The sequence below is a fragment of the Artemia sp. Qi Xiang Cuo genome, chromosome 3 (assembly GCF_049724085.1).
Source record: "Artemia sp. Qi Xiang Cuo chromosome 3, ASM4972408v1, whole genome shotgun sequence".
NCBI lineage: Eukaryota > Metazoa > Arthropoda > Branchiopoda > Anostraca > Artemiidae > Artemia > Artemia sp. Qi Xiang Cuo.
The window spans coordinates 54,486,336-54,504,818 of record NC_142796.1 but is presented as its reverse complement, the minus strand read 5'-3'; the positions used below and the strand labels follow the sequence as shown (position 1 = coordinate 54,504,818).

Here is an 18,483-nt window from a genome sequence, read left to right as displayed (position 1 = left end):
TTTGTCGACATTACTTTTTTCTATTATATTACAATACCATATTTGAGTTAAATAATTGTATTAATATGTTTATTATTAATATCTTATTATATTCATTCTTCCCGTCTTCTTTTTAAGGGTAACACTTGAGCATTTAAAACATATGTTTCAACCTGTCCATGTCTTGTCGAATATTCGGAATCAGGGATTGTTCTAAAAGCTGGAGAAAATGCATATTTTTTGTTGAAGACTTAGTTTGAGAATACTTCCTCGTGTTTTCAGGTGCAATTTGGAGTGTGGAATTAGTGTTGTACACAAGTTGGAGGTCTTTTCTTTGGGCGTGTGCCCCCCTCTCTTTTCATTTTGAGATTTTCGTGTTTGTCAATAAGTTATAATTTTTTCTATTTTATATCCCTATTTTTTCTAAACTCCTTTTTTTCTGCTCCAAATTTCATGGCAACTCGAGTTTGAACACGGAGTCTTCTTTTATTTATTTTATTGAATAAAGGAGGAAGCCATATCTCCTGTAGGATGTAATTTACAATGCTTCGAACCTCACTTAAATTTAGTATCTAAATAGCTGACCTTATAATATTAAATCTTAGAATAAATTATATTAAATTTAAAATTAGTAGTGTTTTTTCACCATTGTAAATAATATGTAAATTTTCATTATTTTTTTTCAAAATGTCTGATAGTATTGTTCTGACAGTAACCCTGTCTTCAGTAGTTACCCCTTTTTCAGTGGTTAATTTTCTTTTCTTTTTTTTTGCCATAGTCCCCTTTGATAAGAATGTCCCTTAAAGATCTTTGTGGTAACTTAAAGAGTAACCTATTTATATATTGTGAATGGAATATAATTTTTATTTCAGGACACAGGGGTTCGCTACTCCAACACCTATTCAAGCTCAAGGATGGCCTATAGCTTTGTCAGGAAGAAACATGGTTGGCATCGCTGCAACCGGATCAGGAAAGACTTTGGCTGTGAGTATTTTGAACTGTGAATTAATTAGTTTATTATCTGCTTTGCAAAACAAAAGGAAGTATGCAGTTAAAAGGGGTAACTTGCTGTTGTAGATGTAGAAGTCATACATGTCAAAGGGGGCATAAACATTAAAACCAAGGAGCAGGTAATCTAGCATCTTGTCTTTTTGCCTCGTATATTAAATTTTCTTTAGTACTTTTTCGTGTCTACACCTAATCAGGCCTCTATCAAGGATGAAGAATGGGTCCCTAGATTCTCGAAAGTCTATTGAGATGGCAAACTGAACAGCTTCAAACTAGGGTTAATAGGATTCTTTTTGTAGTCATTTCTGTCCCTAGATTCTCGAAAGTCTATTGAGAGATTTAACTCAACAGCTTCGAATATGGTTGTGACGTTTCTTAAGTTTAGTGAGAGATCTAACTGTATAGCTTCAAATGAAGTTTGTTATGTTATGTGTAGTCATTTTTGTCCCTAGTCATACGGTCCCTAGTTTATTGAAGTTCTATTGAGAGATAGAACTGGATACCTTCAAATTATGACTGTTTCGTTTTTTTAAGGTCATTTTTTTACTGTTCTTGGTCCCTAGATTATTGAAAGTCTATTGCGAGATTTACAACTTCAAAATATGGCGTTACATTGATTTTATTGTCGTTTTTGTTTGGTTTGTATTGTTACAAAACCTGAGTATTTTGTTTTTTTATTTTCTTCATAAAGATTATTTATTCTTAAAGTAGCAATAGGTTTATTTTCTTTTTTTCTTTTTTTTTTTGCTGCGTGAAAACTTACAACCGTATATGTCTTAAAAGGCATGGAAAATTGTGGCTTTAATTTTGATGAAAATCACCTTTATATGCAGTGAATGAATTTTCGCATCTAGCAGGCGTTACACTTGAAAAAAGAAGAAACTTGTGTGGAAAACCGGGCAAAACAAGCTAAAAATATACGGCATCAAACAGCTTGAGAACGTATGGCTTTAATTTGAAAGTGTAGTTGTTTTTGAAAATTTACAGATTGTTATTGTTTGAATTGTTACAGCAGGAAAGCTTTATGAAATCTATTAAATTATCATTAGTCTTGCTTATTTGTTTTCATAGTTCAGATTTACAACACTGACAAAAATGTAGTGCTACTGCTACTAACAACTCACTGCATCAACAAGCCGCCTGAAGCCAACACAGCTATGTACGCTCCTCCTCCATCCCAATCTACTCAAAGTCTCCTTCTTTACACCCTCCCAAAAAGCTCTTTTTTCTCTGTCTTTCCTCACGACATCCTTCTACGCCTTTCGTGGACGACCTGCTTTTCGTTTGGCCCTAATTGGTTGGCCGACAAGCACAATCTTGGCAATCTGTCGTCCTTCATCTGCAGAACGTGTCCCGGCCATCCCATCATTTCATTATAGCCATTGGAACCGGAATTGAACTTTTTTTATTCTTTTGCGCAGCTTTCTTTTAGAGATACGGTCAGTCAGACGGGTACCCAAGCAATCCGTAGGCGATTTTTCTCGTTAATATATAGCAAATCCACCTCCGTTTTTAGAGTACCCACGCTTCACAACAATACTTGACCGCTGTCTTTACTGTAGCTTCTAATATTCTAATCTTGGTTCGCAGACTTATCTTCCTATTCTTCAATTTATTCGAATAAAAACATAACACAAACATCAATAACAATAAAGATCATAGAAAAGAATTTGTCAAGGACCAAAACAAAAAAAGAAAAAACTTAAGTATCACTAAAAAAAAGATAGAAGAATAAAATATAGGTAATTAAAGCAAATTGATTAAAAATTGAAAGATTGAACTGTATTATCTAGTTGTATTACATTTTTGTACAGCATGCAGAAACTTGTGGCTTGTTCAACACTGGAGGGTATTTTGTTCCATTGAATAATAAATTTGTAAATGGGAGATTGCTGGGCAGCACTAGAAACGCATTTAGGAATTATAAAGGCTCTATTAGATGAACGATGGGCTTCCCATCTCTATTAGATGGGCTTCCGAATTATTAATGTTATAATAGGTTATTAGTTGAGGTGGAACTACTAACCTATTATATTTGTGATTATTGTGGAAAGCAGAGTAAGCAAGCGATAAGTTTAGTTTTTGTATGATTTGATCAAGTGGAGCTATGCCAAAATCTGAATACAAATCACGGATTGGATATAGACGGGGAAGCCGAAAAACTGCTTTAATGGCACAGCTTTGGGCAAATTTGAGTTTTTTAGTGAAAGATCGGTTTGTATTTCTCCAAACTGATCCGCAATAAGAAAAGTAAGGAAAAATAAAGGAATAATAGAGGGTAACTAGGATGTCAGGAGGAAGAAAATAATTCACACGGTTAATCATAGCTACTTGTCTCAAAATTATTGCTGTGATGTAAGAAATATGATTAGAGAAGGACAAGCATGAGTCAATAAATACGCCAAGAAACTTGGCAACCTCCACTTGTGGGAGGATGTCGGAGGAGTACTTGAGACCAAGAGCAGGTTGAATTACGTCTTTGTTGTAGGGGGTTCTGAATAATGCTATTTGACTTTTTTTGCTATTAATGGTCATGTTATTCGTAAGGCACCACGCCTGGACTCTGTTTAAAAGGACTTGGGCAGAGGCTATTGCCGATGGTAAATTGGTGCCAGTGATGAAGAAGTTGCTGTCATCAGCAAATAGTACAGGATACACTGAAGGGCCTAGTCCCCGGAGCTGCATCGCGCCAGCATAACAGTGGCATAAGTGTGATTGAGTATCGGCGGCGGCCGAATATGTTTGTATAGTGTGCCGCCGATTTCTGACCGGCGGCGCGCCACGACGCGCTTAATTTTCTAAGTTAAAATAATAATAAACATTCCGCAACCCCAAGCGCGTTCAAACTCAGCTTAATTTTTGTAAGGATTTTTAAATGGTTGGCTAAAAACATACAAGAACAATATGACAAAACAGGAATTTGTTGGACCGTGCGGAACGTGTTTATGTTCACCGTAGATCAGACCAAGTAGAATTCCCATTTTTGGCCACTAGACCCAGGGAAACCTGTGTTGTGTTTATGTTTAACATCGCATTGTTCCTATAAAATCCTGTGTTTAGTCATTTTCTTCTTGTTAATGATTTCGGCTAATGTGTGTATAACTTTCAAAGTTTGAAGTTCGAACATCTCCTGTTCATCAAATACATACGAAAAGGAAGTGAAAAAAAATAACAACATCAAAAAAACACTGTATACAAGTCAAATACCATGGCTTAACAACACCAACAATTTTAAATCAGCAGCTACATCACTTCAGTTACAATTGATGTAACAAAAGTGAGTTTGTTCACTCTGCCTGGAGCCATTGAGCATCGATAAATAAATGAAACCCAAAACGAACAGAAATTACAATAAATAACCGAGTCAACTCAAAACGAGCAGATATTAACATAAGTTGGGCTCAAAACCCCTATGCCTTCCCAAGGCCAGAACATAATTTGCATTTTACTGAAAAAATATAAATGCTTTTACTTTTAAAACTTTAATAAACCAAATAATATTAACATTTTGATTGCTAAATATTAGAATATGTATATTAAACTGCCAATACACATTCATTTTTATTTCACTAAAGTACAAATTATATTCTGGCCTTGGGAAGGCATAGGGGTTTTGAGCTCAACTTATGTTAATTTCTGCTCGTTTTGAGTTTGACTCGGTTATTTATCGTAATTTCTGTTCGTTTTGGGTTTCATTTAATTATCGATGCTCCTTTGTGGTAGTTTCATGCTTGGTACATTATTTGATTTTATTTTTGCTTATTTTTGTTTCATGGAGTTCTTTACTTTTCTTTGAAAAACTTATTTTGTGGAAACAGTTTTTTTAATTAATTTCTGTTCGTTTTATATTGACATAGTCTTTTCAGGGAAAAAGGAAATTGTACTATAAATTTTTTCGTTTTATTAAGAATTTATAGTTTGGTCTGCTATTTTTATGCTGGAAAAAAAATTTTCAGCAATTTTTAACAAAATAGACCCTTTTAAAAAAATAGTTACAAATAGTTGTGTTTAATTTAGTTTCATGCCTCATCTAGTTGACCTGAAATGGAAAACTTGATAACATTCGCAAAAAAAATCTGTTTACTTCTTTGATAGCTTGGATACACTTACGCTATTTTGATTTGGTTAAATTTTGAGAGCAGAAGTAGCCCTGAAAGTTTGAACATAATACCTTAAGTCGTTCTTGGGATACTGGTGAGATGTCTTATTGGGAATTAGCAATATCACTGTGCATTTTGATTTAATCTTAAGGCAACATTAACTTTTTAAACATAAAAGCAAATGGGTGGGTGGGGGTGGTAGGGGGATTAGTTTCCCTCCAATCAATATCGACTATTAAAAAGGACATCAGCCCTTTCTATTTTCAATCGACTGAGCCCTTTTCGAAGTTCCTACGACAACTTCTTCGATACGAAGTGCCCTGGTCTAAACAGCAACAGCAACAACAAAATAATACATTGGACCCACATCGATCTTTACTATAAAAATGACAATCCTTCCAATCACTTTTGATTGTTAAAAAGGGCACTAAACCTTTCAATTTTCAATCGAATGATCCCTTTTTGGATTTCTACGACAACGTTTTCTATAAACACCTTATATGCCCCTAGGGCATAAATTACAACCCCTACCCTAAAAGCTGTGAGGGTGGTTGTCATCCTCTAAGACCTAATTCCCAGAACTTTCAACTATGTTGAACAAATTGGGTGTATCAAAAATTTGATTGGTTGTGCTTGGCGAAATTGTGGGCGTGGAAGAGGTGTTATTTGCCTTTCAGTCCCTTACGACTCTTGAAAAGGGCACAAGCAGCTGCAATTTCCAGTGGAATGAGCCCTTTACTAAGTTTCTACGACAATTTCTTCGACACAAAGTACCCTGATCTAAAGAAAAAAAAAATAATAGATCGTGCCAACATCGTTCTTATATACCCCCAGGGCATGATGCAAAACCCTTGCCCTAAGGGTTGCGGGGGAGTACCCTCCTCAAAAACATATTTTTCTGTGGAAATCAGTTACTCTGAACAACATGGCTATCTTAGAATTTTGATTGGATGTGTCTGGGGAAATGGTGGGCGTGGAAGGGGTGTTAGCTACCTTCCAATCACATTCGAATATTAAAAACGGCACTAGCTATTCCAATTTCCAATCGAATGAGCCCTTTTCGAAGTTCCTACGACAATTCCTTCGATACGAAGTGCCCAGGTATGGGAAAAAAAAATATATTGTGCCAACATCGTTCTTTACTTAGGCAGCGCGATTGCGCTGCATATGATAACATCCTGAATTGCCTAATGCTCTTTTACCTACCTCTTTTCATCCAAAAAATCAGAAAGAAAAATGAACAGAATTTTAAAGTGGATGGTAGAATTTTTGTTTCAAGAAAAATTTGTTCTTCTCCTTCCTACGAACCGATATACATGGCAAGCCCAAGATGACAGTATTTATCTTTAAGAAACAGATTAGCCGGGATGACAGTTGACGTCCGGTGGTCGATATCGATACGCAAAAAAGAGAGAAAAAAAAACCGGCGACGTATTAGTGATGACGCCGCCGATAGAATCAGCGGCGGCGTCAGCGCGCTGATGCAAGCTCGGTGGCACGCCACCGTTTTTTTTTCGGCGGTGCGTCGCCGACTTTTCGGCGCGGCTTCGGGGTCTAGAAGGGCCCAGGTCCATAACAAGATCATTGATATATAGGAGAAATAAAATAGGGCCCAGTACGGAGCCTTGCGGGACACCCCTCCGAACAGGTAAGGGCTGAGAGGATACTCCACCTAAGCTCACACTGTACCCTTCCAGATAGATAAGAATCAAACCAAGAGAGAGGAACACCACGAATACCGTAACTATTTAATTTACTTATTAAAATACTATGATCGACCGTGTCAAAACTGGTTTCGAAAATGTGATACTACCCTATAAACATCAAAATTTTGGAACTACCAAACGAGAAATGTTAATTCCAACGGAAACCGTAGTTTTCATATTTGGATAGACCTACAATGGGACCAGGGGCCAACAAATTTATTCTGATGTCCTTGGTACTTTAACAACATACTCAGTCTAACATAATTCTTGTTTTTAGTACACATTACCAGCCATTGTTCACATCAACCATCAAGCCTATTTGAAGCGTGGTGATGGGCCCATAGTTCTAATTTTGGCTCCTACAAGAGAGTTAGCCCAACAAATTAAAGTAGTAGCTGATGAATTTGGATCATCATCTCAAATTAGGAACACTTGTGTCTTTGGTGGTGCTCCTAAGGGTCCTCAAGTAAGTTTTCTTTTCTTTTTACTCATTTTAATAACAAATTGTTATGCTATTTTATCTACCGGATTCAGATTTTTTCCAAATAAACTCCTTATTTTATTAAACATCAAAATAATTTTATTCGATATCCTACCAAAATTTGGAAATTTTATAGTAGCTATTCTGTTGTTATTCAATTCTGTTGTGAGATACCTTCCGTATATCTTTGCTCCTATAACGTCAGAGGCAAACGTGGCATTGATTAATAGACGCCCCTTGTCCTGCAAATATAGTGCTGACCTAGCGACTCCCGTATGGAGACCTTTGAACGTGTTTGCGTTGAATAAGATCCCTGTTGTGTGTTTTGTAATAGTTTCTAGGCCCTCTGTTATGCGGTCCTTCAAATGCACTGCTGCCATAACGATCTCCTTATTCAGTTATACGGACGTGTTGCGTTAAATAAGATCCCTGTTGCGTATGTGGTAAGAGTTTCTAGGGCCTCAGTTATACAGTCTTTCAAATGCACTGCTGCCATAACGATCTCCTTATTCAGTTATATGGACGTGTAGCGTTTAATAAGATCCCTGTTGCGTATGTGGTAAGACTTTCTAGGCCCTCAGTTATACAGTCCTTCAAATGCACTGCTGCCATAACGATCTCCTTATTCAGTTATACGGACGTGTTGCGTTAAATAAGATCCCTGTTGTGTGTTTTGTAATAGTTTCTAGTCCCTCTGGTATACAGTCTTTCAAATGTACTGCTGCCATAACGATGTCCCTATTGAGTTGTACGGACGTGTTGTGTTAAATAAGATCACTGTTGTGTATGTGGTAAGAGTTTCTAGGGCCTCAGGTATACAGTCTTTCAAATGTACTGCTGCCATAACGATGTCCCTATTGAGTTATATGGACGTGTTGCGTTTAATAAGATCCCTGTTGCGTATGTGGTAATAGTTTCTAGGCCCTCAGGTATACGGTCCTTCAAATGCACTGCTGCCATAACGATGTCCCTATTGAGTTGTATTGGACGTGTTGTGTTTAGTAAGATCCCTGTTGTGTGTTTGGTAATAGTTATAAGGCATTAACCAAATTGTATTAAAAATCTATTAAGTGTTTTCAAAATGGATCGCGATTGTAATTTGTGGCGGGGTGGACCCGACTGGTTCAAGACTGAAGCCCAAAGACCTATTGCTTCCTCGCCCCAGATGACTGAGCTAGCAGTCGCATCACTGACCCTCGCCCCAAGCTAGGGCTCGAACCTGCGTCTTAAAGAACATAGGATTGTAAGTCCAGTGTGCCATCCACTCTGCTTGGGTGGCTCAAACGGAATCATCAAACGTCAATTTAAAAAATGCGCAAGAATTTTTTTTATAAAAAATAACATTGCCCCCTCTGTAGCATTTTGGGGAGGAAATTGCCTTCTCAAAAAAAGTTAGAAAGTCGTGACTCGTATTTTTTATTATAATTTAATAATTTATGATATTAATTATTTAATAAGTGTTACTTTATTTATTTTAATTTAATAAATATAAAATAATTTTCTGTCCTTTTCGTTTTCAAACAAGATCAATCAGCCGTCTCGCCACAAACCAGATTAGTAGACAGGCGGTGGTAGTAGCCAGGAAAAAAATTGCGGCCCACTCATTTTGAATGGTTTTTCATTTGTCTGGTTTGTTTTTTATTCAGTCGCTTCTGTTTGGGTTTGAGTTTCATACATATATATCTTATTTCCTTTTTTTGAGCGCCGAGGACGGCCAATATATTTTCTTTGTCTTTTCGTTATTATTATTATTATTGTATAGAACGATCTTCTTGAATTCGAGGCGTTATGAGAAATTCGTTGGAGCCGCATAAATATAGAAAAATCGTGCGTGAAAGGGCTATGCATGTAAATTGTACAAAATTATAATTAATAAACATAACTTTTTAGCATATACCCGTCGTCCTGTCGGGTAACGGGTATTATAAAATATACAGTATGCTCTTGTAATGTTATATTTCGATGTCCTTGGTACTTTAGGGTGTATTCAGGCTGTGATGAGCAGTTAACATTATTTATGTTAGTAGTAATTAAGTTGTTAATGCTAATTAGTCATTAATAATTTGTCAATCATTTCTCATTCTTTTTCAGTTAAGGGATTTGGAACGTGGATCTGAGCTATGTATTGCCACTCCTGGCCGCATGATTGATTTCCTGGAATCAGGGAAAACTAACCTTAGACGTTGTACGTACGTTGTTTTGGATGAGGCAGACAGGATGCTTGACATGGGCTTTGAGCCTCAAATTAGGAAGATTATTGAACAAATTAGGGTATGTACTCTCGTTTAAGTGAGCTGCTCAGATGTCAAATTGATTATATTTATTATTGCATGCACAAAATTTTATATTTATTATTTGTTTTATTAATTACTTATATTTAATATTGCTTTTTTATCATGAATATAAATTATTCTTTTCTCACATACCTATACAGGAGGGGGGGGGGGGTCTTCAGCACAAAAATTGAGGAAAAGCGTTCTTATTAAACAATTGAAATTTTGTCCTATTCCCTTCAGAAGTACCCTCTCCCATAGAGAGCAGAGGTTTAAAGGGTATAAAGAAACTTTTTTCATTTAGTCTCACTCCTGGTTGGACTTTTTTTTCAGAACACACAGAAAAAGCCTACTCAGTCATTTGGCTTGCTCGGTCATTGAGAGTTAAGCTCCCTAGCAACAGAATTGTTTCTCGTGTCGTTTTTCAGGTACGCTCCCCTTTTATTGAGCTGCTCAGCTGCAAAATTGATCTTATTGTTTCTTACATATTTAAAATTTCAATTTTAAAGAATGTCCTGGGAATGGAATGTATTAATTATAATATCAGACAATATAGGGGCACTCGTTTTGCTAAAAAAAAAAAAAAATTCTACAATGCTCAAAAGTTGTCAAATCAAGTAGATAATTATGTACATAGTCTGTTTCCCCCAGTTTAGTTTGGGGGGTGGGGGATTAATATTAATAGCCTATATAGAGAAATTGTATCTTGAAAAAGAGCATGAATTGAAATAAAAAATACATTTTCCTATTTTTGAATATTCTGTTGCAAATAAAAAAATTTAATGTTCTTTAAGGTGGAGGGGAAATTCTATGAATATGGAGCAATTGTGTCATTTAAAATGAATTGAAAAATAAATTTTTTTATGAAAAGTAAAGATCAAATTTAAAATTAATCGAATAGTATATGAGGTGTCAAAGCCTAACGCGCAGAATATACTAGGATTAAATAATGAAACCTAAGACACATAAATTTCAATGCATAATGAAGAAACCGCATATAATTACAAGAAATTTACGAAAAATTAAGCAAGAAAAACGGATTTTAATTTTATTAAAGCAGTGAATAAATAACAACAAAATAAACACTTAATTAAAAACCACATCGAATATTTCGGCCCCATATCCGGGAGCCTTTCTCAACGGGAAGAAAAGGAGAAAAACAAACAAAAAATGCTCTTTAAAAAATAATATACATCGAAATACAACAAAACTAACACACGAAGAGAGAGAAAAAACAAAAGAAAAGAAATGTAAATAAATAAACAAGAATTAAACTCATATCTTAAATAACACTTCCATTCACTGACAAAAACGAATGTCTATAAGGGTACTATTCGTCTCCTCACAAATTAATGGAAATATCTCAAATAACACTTCCATTCACTGACAAAAACGAATGTCTATAAGGGTACTATTCGTCTACTCACAAATCAATGGAAATATCCTAAATAACACTTCCATTCACTGACAAAAAAGAATCTCTATAAGAGTACTATTCGTATCCTCACAAATCAATCATCAGGTTGATTTGTGATTGATTAGATTGATGTGTGCGTCTATTCACGAATTTAATTATGTTTTTGAATAACTCGTTGTTTTTACTGTGGTCTTAAAATCGTGTATAGATAAAACTTTTATAATATAGTTGTTGCTATAGATTTCTTATATTACGCCGATGTCATCAAATTAGATTTTTTTTTTTTGTGCAATAATCGAAAAGTATAGCTCGGTTCTTCCTTGTGTCTTGATGAAAGGAATTCCAATAAAAGAAAGGAGGATAAAATAAAAAAATTAAATAAATAGATAAGTAGAATAAACAAATAAAAGATAAGAGAATTTCTTATTATTTAAAACCCTTCTGTTTATTGCATATAGCTTAAGTGGTTGGGATTGTTTTTTGTGTTAGTTGGTTAGACACCTTAAAAAATCCCTCCCTTCCATCTGCTTAAAGACTTGCTTCTGTGCATTTAGATTTCTCTTCGTCACAGTACATGTGTGATAATATTTTTTCGACATTTTCGAAGAGGCTAATGCTACTCCGAGGCATAAGCGTCATTTATCCCCAGTTTCTCACGGATTTGTCTCTCTTTCTCTCTCTCTCTCTCTCTCTCTCTCTCTCTTTCTCTCTCTTTCTCTTTTTCTCTCTCTCTCTCTCTCTCTCTCTCTCTCATTCTCACTTCCCTTTTCGCCTGCTCTGTCTTCTTGACTCTTCTTCTCCCCTTTTCTTTCTCTCTTTCACTTTTCCGTAATGAAACCATTCCGGGATTTTGTTCATAGTTTTTTTCTCTATCTGGATAAGTTTTTTTTTTTTTTTTTACGCTTGTACCGCCTTTTGAGAAGAGCTTACAATATTCCACGGAATTGGAAGTTACTACCTTTTTAACTTTCAAGTTATAAAAGGAAAGGAAGTGAAGGGAGAGAAACACAAGAAGACGGAGAAATAGAAAAGGCGAGGGAGAATGAGTGAGGTAGAGCAATAATTTATAAGAAACAAAGGCGTACAGGAAGAGAGAAAGAGGGGGTAATGCTTTATCCAATTATGACTTATCCATAGTCTCTTATGGATTTCATAGAAGATGCTGTCCTCTCAAAGAGTGAACAGTGATTAGTTGGTGTCACGACTCTTTGTTTTTTTTTTATAATTTATTTTATTAGCCTGATCGTCAAATCCTTATGTGGTCAGCCACGTGGCCGAAGGAAGTCAAACGTTTAGCTGAAGACTTCTTAGCTGACCACGTTATGTTGAACGTTGGCTCAATGACACTCGCTGCCAATCATAATATTCAGCAGATTGTTGATGTATGCACTGAATATGAGAAGGAGGAGAAATTAAATGTGCTTTTATATGAGATATCTCAAGAACAGGAAAATAAGACCATTATTTTTGCGGAAACAAAGCGAAAGGTTGATGAGATCACGAGGAACATCCGTAAAGCAGGGTAAGGGTTTATTTATGTATCTACAACCCCAGAGGCTGTAGGGTTTATGCCATCTTCGGAGGCAGTCATTGGACCTCCCGATTATTTTGAGCAAAATGGCTATTTCGCAATTTTGAATGGGTATCTTATGGTTTAGAGGCGTAGCTAAAAAGGGCACGGGAGGGGTCCTAGTTGCCCCCTGATCATTTTCAGCTCTTACGAAGGGCAGCATCTTTTAATTTTTAATCGAATGAGCCTCTTCTAAAGCTTCTATGACCCCTCCTTCCATACGAAATGGCCTAGACTAAAGAAAAAAGTAATACATTGAGATATCATTTCATTTGTTACCTATGCGGTCCAAAAATTGGACCAAAATTTTTGCGGAAGCAGAGGAAGGTTGATGAGATCACGAGGGCATCCGTAAGCTGAGTAAAGATTTGATCTATATATTTTACTAGCGTGAATAATTACATCTTGGATGTGACTGCATTCTGGACACAAATTTGACCCATGCAAGATTGCCAAAATTGCTTGGAAGATGATTATTTTACAGCATATATAGACTAATAATTTGCACAAACTGTTTCTCCAGTGAAAATGTTAAGTTTTTATTTATTCTTTATTAGACCTAATCTGCCTAGATTTTATTGACTCCTTCCTAAGATCCATAACTGATATACGTGTCAGACCCATTGTTCTAATGGGGTCTCTAACTCGGAAAATTGAGGAGCATTTGGCCGTTATGTTTAAAAGCATTTGACCGTTATTTCCACTGTCAAAAATCGTTCCTACTAATTAAAGAAAACTAGATATTGTATAAAAAGTTAAAATGTTCCTGTTGATGGTAGTACAAAGATGTATAGTTTTGAAACTTGTAGTGTGGGAGGTAGTGAGGGGGTTGATTTTTTTTGTCAAAGTTATTCGCTCGCATTCAGCATATCAGATATCATGAATAAAATATCGGGGGGGGGGCAAATTTCCTTATAAAACGTCATTTTGTATCGTTTCTCAGGTTTCCATTTAATAAAAGTTTGAAAATCTGTCTCATTATGATATATTTTAAGGGTGGTGGTGAATTTAATTAAATGAATTAAATATTAGTGGAAGTTTTATGTTCAAAATCAAATTAAATATTTGAAGAATCGCATGCCTGAATATTTGTAGCTATATTTCAATACTAAGATCTAAGTTTTAGACCTTAACGCGTCGGATTCTATGTACTAATTTTGTTTCATGGCTTCCTTTTTGGATGTTTAGCCCCTTTTTCGGAAACCTGAAAGAGATATTTCAATAGAAAATGTGAAGTTTTATGTTACTCTATAACTGCAAAAACCATGATAGATTTTTTTAACGATAGAACCATAACATAAACAAACAAGCTGAGAATATTGGATCTATGTCTGGGAATTCAGAAATATTTCCACTTTGTAAATGAAACCGTAAAAAATATAGGAAAAAAGGGCGGATTCTTCTTTTGTACATCAGTATTATTCGAATATATTGAAAAAATAAGGCCATTACGTTTCTTTGGTTTTATTTCTATATTTGTAAAAAAATGGCCTGTTTGAGTGGCTATATACCCCTGTAAATGTTGCACTATTTTAAGACTAATTTACTATTTTAAGAGTTTTTTTTTTATTAGAAATAATCCTTTTGTCTACATTTGTACGACCAGTTTACAAGTCGGGGAAATATTTTGGGTGAGAGGGATGGGTGGTGAGCCCTCCCCCTAGATAAGCTCCTGTGTACTTGTCACTGCTTATCTTTTATTTTAACATTCTTCTTTGATAGATTTTGCAAAATATCTCTTATGCATCCTCACTAAATAAAATTTGATTTAAAAATCTTGCTTTATGAGTTCATGAATCGATTAAATTGATTTAGCTTCGGAATGGCTCACATGGTGAGCGGTTATGTTTTCAATTTTACTAGTTTATGCAAAATCTAAAGCCGAACTAGCATACAATGACAAAACAAGGAAGTATTTCTTTTGATCGGGTCCCTGGCCACTAATGAAAAGAAGAATAATTACATGAATATTTCAACTATCCAACAAGGTTGTCCTTAGTGTGTAGGAAAAAGAATTCGAAAAACAAATTAAAAATAACCATACATGTGTCTGCTACATCATGACCCAATCCACGGAATTAGAATATGCAGTCAATGAGCTAGTCCTATAAACAACAGCTGAACTGCTGTGAACTCTTAGAAAAATCTTTCAACTTCCCCACGTTTTGTGCCGGAGATAAAGATATAGGTTGTAATAAAATTCACATTAGAAAGGTCAATTTTGTTGGTTTTTTTTTATTAACTGAGCAGAATTTTCTTCTTTAGTTTCAAGGAAGGACAGTCCTAAAATAACTTTCAGTATACTTGCTCGGTAAACGCTTAAAATCAGTTGAAATTATCATTTGAGTAATTTGGCTGTTTTTGGCAAATCTTTCCAGTGCTACCCGCTTTTGTTGACGAATTCGCCGACAAATGTGAAGTTAGATTTCACTGACAAACCGTAAATTCTCGACAGCTTTTGATGGCAGCTAGTCCCCTAGGAGAATTTATTAATAGACCCTTTGTCTTAGAGGTCATCAGCCGACGATGAGGCTCGCAAAAATGATTTTTAAGGTGTCGCATCCTCTAAAACAATGTTTTTCTTACAGTTATTACGCCATGGGTATTCATGGAGACAAGCAACAACAAGAACGTGATTGGGTTCTAAAGGAGTTCAGGACTGGCCGAGCTAATATATTGGTGGCAACAGATGTAGCTGCCAGGGGTTTAGGTAAGTCCAGTCTATAATTAGTATACCCAACGTTGAGACTACTGGGACATAATGACTGATCAAAATGATTGGAGATTTAGTTCTCAAAGTTTTTTTTTTTAAGCTATAAATTTTTAAAAATTTTTTAATTTGATACATTTTTTTTGGGGGGGAGGGATAAGTTTGAAATCAAATGATGTACTAAAATTTTAAAGATCTACCTTAGCTCTGGCCTAGGATGAATGGACGAATGATAGAGTATCTATTATCTACAAGTGGAAATGAAATCATTTTTATACATTCTTGAAAAAGGCTTGTGTCATCTTTGCCTCTCACTCAGACTATCTGTCTTAGCCTCTTCTCCAAGTAGCCATGCCTTGATGGTACCTTGATTTTAATTCAAGTATCAAGAAGATTAGGAGCAAAAGAATGTGATTATTTCCGAGGAAAAATTTAAATTATGAAGGAAATGAGAAAAGGTGTAGCTTCTCCATTATAAATTACTGTCTGTACTAGAAAAGTTGTTGAAAAACAATTGAGTTTATTCGGCTTTTTTATATAATAAAAAGTTTTTGAAAGCAAAGCAAAAAGCAGTTTCTTGAATAATAATAAAAAAATAAATCTCAAAGGTATGAAAATGAAGAGTGAAAGAATGTTATAATTCCTGAGAAAAGTTATATCTTAAAAGACAAAATTGCTTGAAAAAGATGGATAGACCGAGTGGTCCACAGCCAACAGAGTGGACCCGTTTCCAAAAGTCCTTTTTGTATTACAAGAGCTATGCTTGCAAAAAAAAATTAAATTTGCTTACGTGCATGCAATCCAATGTTCTGAATTTGGTTGGGCGGGGAAGGGAAGCTTCTTTAAGATCGCGCGGATAACTGCCCCTAATTTCTTCCTTCTTCCCCTCTTGTAAAGGTATGAAAATTTGCATCTAAATTAGGTGGAAACCATTAAAAAGTTTTGTCATGTGTGTCATTGGCGTCAATTCAAGAAAATAAGGAAGGAGGGGGCAATGTTTCAATGGGAATGCAAATAATAAACGTTGCTCAACGAAAAAAATAAAAATAAAATAAAAAACGGAAATGCTCCTCTCCACAAATTGACGTCACTAATTGGTGTATGGCTGTTCAAGCTATGAGGTGGGGGGGGGGCTAGGTAACGGAAAAGGCGTATTTATAAACCATTTTTCCGGGTGAATGTGCAATCACAGTGATCATCATCTCGTCTAAGAAACGGATAATAAAGATATAATATACAGTTAATTTCTGTCGTAAAATCTAACTGAAGTCTTTTTAATTTTGTATGTCATTTAGTATTCTTACAGAAAGCGAACCTAGATTGTGCAGAACATAGGCTTTAGAGGGAACTGACATCCTTAATGTCAGGTTTTGGGGGTCATTGATTGCAGTACCTGCCAAAACGATATCACGAGAACTGATACATCCACTGAAAAAAGAACTTGGTCTTATCAGGAATCAATGCCAGAATGGTATAGTATGTAGGCTCCCAAAGTAAATCGAATTTCTGTTTGAATCAGTGGTTATAATTTTTACAACAAGAAGACAGTTTGTTGGGTCCACCTGGCAACAACTATCGTGACCTTAAAATAAAGAATTGGCTCATCTCAATACATAAACTTATTTATCACATTGCTGGATCCTTGAGGGGAGACGGGGGATTCTAAAACCCATTGTGAATGAATCCAGCGTTTTCTATTCTCATTTGGGCTATTTTTAGTTCAACAGATTGATAAAATTAACCGAAAATTCCAAGTAATCAATATTTACTACTACTACCAACTACTCACTGCAGCACAAGTTGACCAATGCCACTACAGCTGCGCTTACTCTTCCTCCGCCCCAGTCTATTCAAAGCTTTCGTCTTTACCCTCTGCCCAGAAGTTCCAGTTCCCTTCAAATCCTTCTTATAACCTCTTCTTACCCCAATCGGGAATGACCTGCTTTTTGTTTGGCCCTAGATGGATGGCCGAAAAGAACTATCTTTGGCAATCTGCCATTCTTCATCTACAAACGGATAAAGAATGACTGATTGGCTGGCTCAAACTAGCTAAGATGAAAACTTTCCTCATTTGATTAAATTCCTATACAGCTAAGGACCAATAATGAAGCTCTGATTGGCTGGCCTTTGCTAAACTCTAAAAAAATATGTCGAGGTATGGTGCAACTAGTGGTAGCTCTGAAATTTAACTAAATCTTATTATGAATGCGTCTGGTGTTCATTTCATTGTTATTTGGCTTTTGAAAAATAACTTAATTTCAGGTGCATCGGCTTTTATTTGCTCTTCATCTTAGTAATAACTCTCTTCTCTTTTTTTATTTTACAGAGGCACTTGTTGAGCGGATTCCTGGTCGCTAGTCTCATTATCTCGACTTTAGCGAGTGAATCCGATATTTGATTGGTCTTTAGACCAATTTATGTGCCTCTGTCTTGGGCTATATGAACTATGGCCAGCGTGGAACAACGAATTCGAGGTTATTTGCGGTGCTTCGTTGAGTGAATGGAAGCGCCGCCAGATGTGTAGACGAAGCTGATTGGAATTTTTAATATTGCACTCAGCTTTTGCTGCGCCTGTCTCGGATTCGTATCTCCATGCATTTTGTTTATGAAGATTGAGGTTTTCAAATTCAGGTAATCAAATGTCTTTTGACTATGAAGTGCTGTTTAGGGGGTGAATTTCTTTTTGTTGTAAAATGGTTTTGTTGGCGTACTTTTTGAACAAGCTTTTGTATGGATTTTCTTATATGAACTGTGAATATTTTTCATTTTAAATAGGCTCAAGTAAAAAGTTGTTCAATAGCCTTCATCAATTCACACACAAAATTAACCCACTGACCCCCAAATTGGTTCATTCACCCCCTCCCTCTTCCTTTAGATCTAAAGCACGTAAAAAGCTGTAAAAAAAACCTTTTATGAAAGATTTCTAGATGGCTACGTTTGGAAGGGAGTCGTAGACCATTCCTAATGATTCTTTTTTAGAATCACTGGTATTATTCTGTAAACTCTGGCACTGGTTTTGGCCATAATAGATCAGTATTAGCTATATTATTTAAATAATAGAACTGAATCAGTTACAACAAAAAAAGAACGGTAGATAGGTATATCTCAGGCGATTTACTTTGAAAGCATTGTGTCCATAAGCTCGCTTATAGGACAAAAGAAAATAAATGCCATTAGAAAGCAATAGCTCTCCCTTCATTTAATAGTATATATTTAAACGACTGTTATGGAATTATCTC

The 18,483-nt window shown here is 35.6% G+C and overlaps 1 protein-coding gene across 1 annotated transcript in view; it reads left to right on the top strand.

Annotated features, from left to right (window-relative positions):
* The window catches only part of LOC148954289 (putative ATP-dependent RNA helicase DDX5), a 63,440-nt gene that overhangs the window by 35,783 nt on the left and 9,174 nt on the right, over window positions 1-18,483 (top strand). Inside the window, exons 4-8 of the mRNA XM_089086176.1 lie at window positions 852-963; window positions 7,071-7,259; window positions 9,366-9,545; window positions 12,203-12,486; window positions 15,123-15,244. Of these exons, the coding sequence (XP_088942302.1) occupies window positions 852-963; window positions 7,071-7,259; window positions 9,366-9,545; window positions 12,203-12,486; window positions 15,123-15,244 (887 nt within the window). The remainder of the gene's footprint in view (window positions 1-851; window positions 964-7,070; window positions 7,260-9,365; window positions 9,546-12,202; window positions 12,487-15,122; window positions 15,245-18,483) is intronic.